Source organism: Magallana gigas, chromosome 10, assembly GCF_963853765.1.
Source record: "Magallana gigas chromosome 10, xbMagGiga1.1, whole genome shotgun sequence".
Classification (NCBI taxonomy): Eukaryota; Metazoa; Mollusca; class Bivalvia; order Ostreida; family Ostreidae; genus Magallana; species Magallana gigas.
The window spans coordinates 5,236,790-5,240,061 of record NC_088862.1 but is presented as its reverse complement, the minus strand read 5'-3'; the positions used below and the strand labels follow the sequence as shown (position 1 = coordinate 5,240,061).

Here is a 3,272-nt window from a genome sequence, read left to right as displayed (position 1 = left end):
GATAGAGCAATTTTCGACAGAGTTATACCCCTTGGACTTAAAACATTCCAGTTATTTGCAGTTTACGTTAATTTTCCAAGGGAAGGGGTAAAATGTTTTACAAACATCAAACAGAGCAAATGCGAATATAGAAAAATAATTGCAGTTCCTCCGTATGGACTTACAGTGGGAAAAAACAATGGATATGCAAATATAACCTCATAATACTCATAGAATGATTCCTTATTCCTTAATTAAATATAACAAATATAACAAATAGCTTAATGGTACGTAAATCATATTAAGTAATGCAACACTGTGATGATTGAATTTAATCTGTTTACATTTTAGATATGAATAAACAAATTTATTTTTGTAAAGTTTATAAATTCAACATTTTAATCTGCAGACATGTATATATTAATAAAATACATTCAATGAATAAAAACATTTCGCTTTCGCTTATCACATGTACACAAAACAATCCGTCTGTTTACACAAGTTATATGAATATACACTCGATCAGTTTGTTTACATCTGTTATACTAGAATATATGTTACAGAAGCTCTTAAAATTATCACATTTATAACCATTGCCACAGTAAATATGTTGGTTCTAACACATTTTTTATTTGTTATATTGTATTTTCTTCACTTTGCCTGTGTAAACCTCGGCCACAAAAAGGTTGTCACTGGAGTCCACACATAAACTCCATGGAATCTGTAATTGACAGTTGTCAATGTGGCGGAGGTGCTGACCGTCCTGATCCAGGATGTGGATACGGTGGTTGTCACAGTCTGCTATCAAGATACGACCCTGGCTATATGTAGTGATGCCATAAGATATTTTTAACACAGTTTATTTACATGTAATATTGAATTTTCTTCAGTCTTCTTGTTCCGTGCTCGGCCACAAAAAGGTTGTCCCTGGAGTCCACACATAAACCCCATGGATTCTCTAAATAACAGTTGTCAATGGAGCGGAGGAACTGTCCATCCTGGTCCAGGATGTGGATGTAGTTGTTGCTGCCTGCTATTAGGATCCGATTTTGGCTGTCTGTAGTGATGCCGCGTGGACATCCCAAGGTAGCACTAGGGATATTACCAGTGTAGGTAAACCGAAGTTTCCCGGCCTGGTTGACCACCACTACTGCACAAGCTCTATTGTCTGACACACAGATATCTAGATTCCTGTTTTCACAGATGTACTTAAGGAGACTTGTTGAAAAAAGAGGTTGATTTTTGTCATTGTATTGAATACTTTGTTTCTCTGTGGAGCCAAAGTAACGCACAACTTTTGTTTTTTCATTATTATCACTGTTTACGACAACCAGGAGGTCACCAGATAAGGAACAACAGAAACTCAGAGGTCTCCACCCCTGTAGTCTGATCACTGTCTGTATCTGTGTATTCTTTATTATGTTTACAGTTCTATCATTTTTATCTGTATAAACTAGATCCCCACTTCTAGTCACTGCTATGTCCTCTGGCCTGCTCCCTGACTTGGTTTGGACTGACTTCACTAGTTCACCCTGCTGATTGTAGAGTCTCATCATTTTGTCATTACCAGATGTACAAATGTCTCCATTACTCTGACATGACACACGGCGTATTGGATTATTATGTCCAAACTCGGTGTTTATTTCTGTGATGACCCGTGGTACATTACTGAGCGGTCTGTCTGGGGGAGATGACTCTGCATCAGGAGAATCCATTGTGTAGCCATGTTCTTTTGTTTTGATTGATAATGCTGACAGAGAACCAAACAGTTCATAAAGCTGTTCTTTGTTTATTTTCTCAGGGGTAAATTTTGGTAAGGTAGCTGTGAGTTTAGGAGGCAATCTTCTAAATTCATCATTCCTGGATTTATAGGCAGAGATGAGACTGACATCATTTGAGTTTAGTAACTTCTTCAGATCAGCAATGCTCTGTTTGATTTCAGAAATAGTGCGTGTGATTTGGTTTTCCTCTTTATTTAGTACAGCCAGGTGTTTGGAGTCCATTTCATTAAGATCTGATTTCAGTTTCTTGATCATGGTGTCTATTTCTCTGCGCAAATCTTCTTCATGTTTCTCAATAGCTTTTGTCAGTTTCTTGGAGTTTTCATTCAGATCAGCTTTCTGAAGTGGGATGATAGATGCAATCTCCTGATATTTAGGATAGATGGATTTCTCTAGTTCTTGTAAATCTCTCAGTATGATTTCTTTTTGGTTTTCTAGTGTTTCCACCACGTCAATAAATTCATGACCTTTGTGTTCTTTAGAAGAAGCACACTTTACACAAATAGGAATGTTGCATTGTTTACAGAAAAGTTCACATATTTTTGAAAAATGGTTTTGACATTTCGTAGTTGAACCCCGCTTTTTAAATGGCACCACTTTGTGTTCTGTGGATTCGTCTGAGAGATGCTCTCCCACACAGGCCTTACACAGATGTATGTGACAAATGTCACAGTACATAGGAGGGACCGGAGTCTCACACAGATGGCACCGTAAGACATCTTGGGCCCAATTACCCTTGGGGTCCATGTTGAAACACCTTAATTGAATTTTTAATAAGATTCTGGAAGAAAATAAAAGTTTAAATTATTCAAGCGTATATTGCAGTTTCCATTCGCTAAATTCTCTTTTATTCACGACAAAAAACAACAACAATGGTCACATGCGCTTGTTTTTGGGATAAAAGTTCGTAGGTAGTATAATAATATTATTTTTTATCATAATATACTATAGAGTACTATTATAGTATCGGTTATTCAACAAACTTCATTGCATAAACAAGTGCCCCGTGTTGTAGGCCTAGATTATGACCTGGTTACGCAACATTTAGTTTGTACTTTTATCATTATGTTTAGGTTATATTAAACCTTTATAGACCAAACGACAGTTTTCTGCGATAAATTAGCTACATGTACAAATACTTACTACATGTTGTGCCCTACTTCTACGTGAACAAATTGCAAATCTGTGCAAATCAACGTGACGATCCTTGTATTTTTACTTCCTGGTCTAGCATTACCATCACGTGATTGAATCTACGCCTCCTTTAGAATCAAAGTATTGAAAGTACTGGAAGCGATTAGCATGCTTGTTGAAAAAATTGCAAGATTTCTATATTGAAGTACAGTAGTGGTTATGTACAAAATATAAGAAAATACCCCAATACTTACCAATATACATGTATTCTCTTTCCTGGGGTACCATTGTGTGGTTTTTTTCTTCTTAACATTGAATAAAAATTTGTATTTAATAAACAGGCTTCAGGTTTATCCGAGTTCATATTATTCATATTTT

The 3,272-nt window shown here is 36.2% G+C and overlaps 1 protein-coding gene across 1 annotated transcript; it reads right to left on the bottom strand.

Moving 5' to 3' along the window:
• Positions 1-291: 291 nt before the first annotated feature.
• On the bottom strand, positions 292-2,991 carry LOC109621221 (tripartite motif-containing protein 2-like). The gene is made up of 2 exons (XM_066073310.1): positions 2,904-2,991; positions 292-2,541 (listed from the first exon to the last, which is right to left on the bottom strand). Exon 2 carries the CDS (start codon positions 2,505-2,507, stop codon positions 843-845), a length of 1,665 nt encoding a protein of 554 aa, XP_065929382.1. The 5' UTR covers positions 2,508-2,541; positions 2,904-2,991; the 3' UTR covers positions 292-842.
• Between the last annotated feature and the right edge of the window lie 281 nt (positions 2,992-3,272).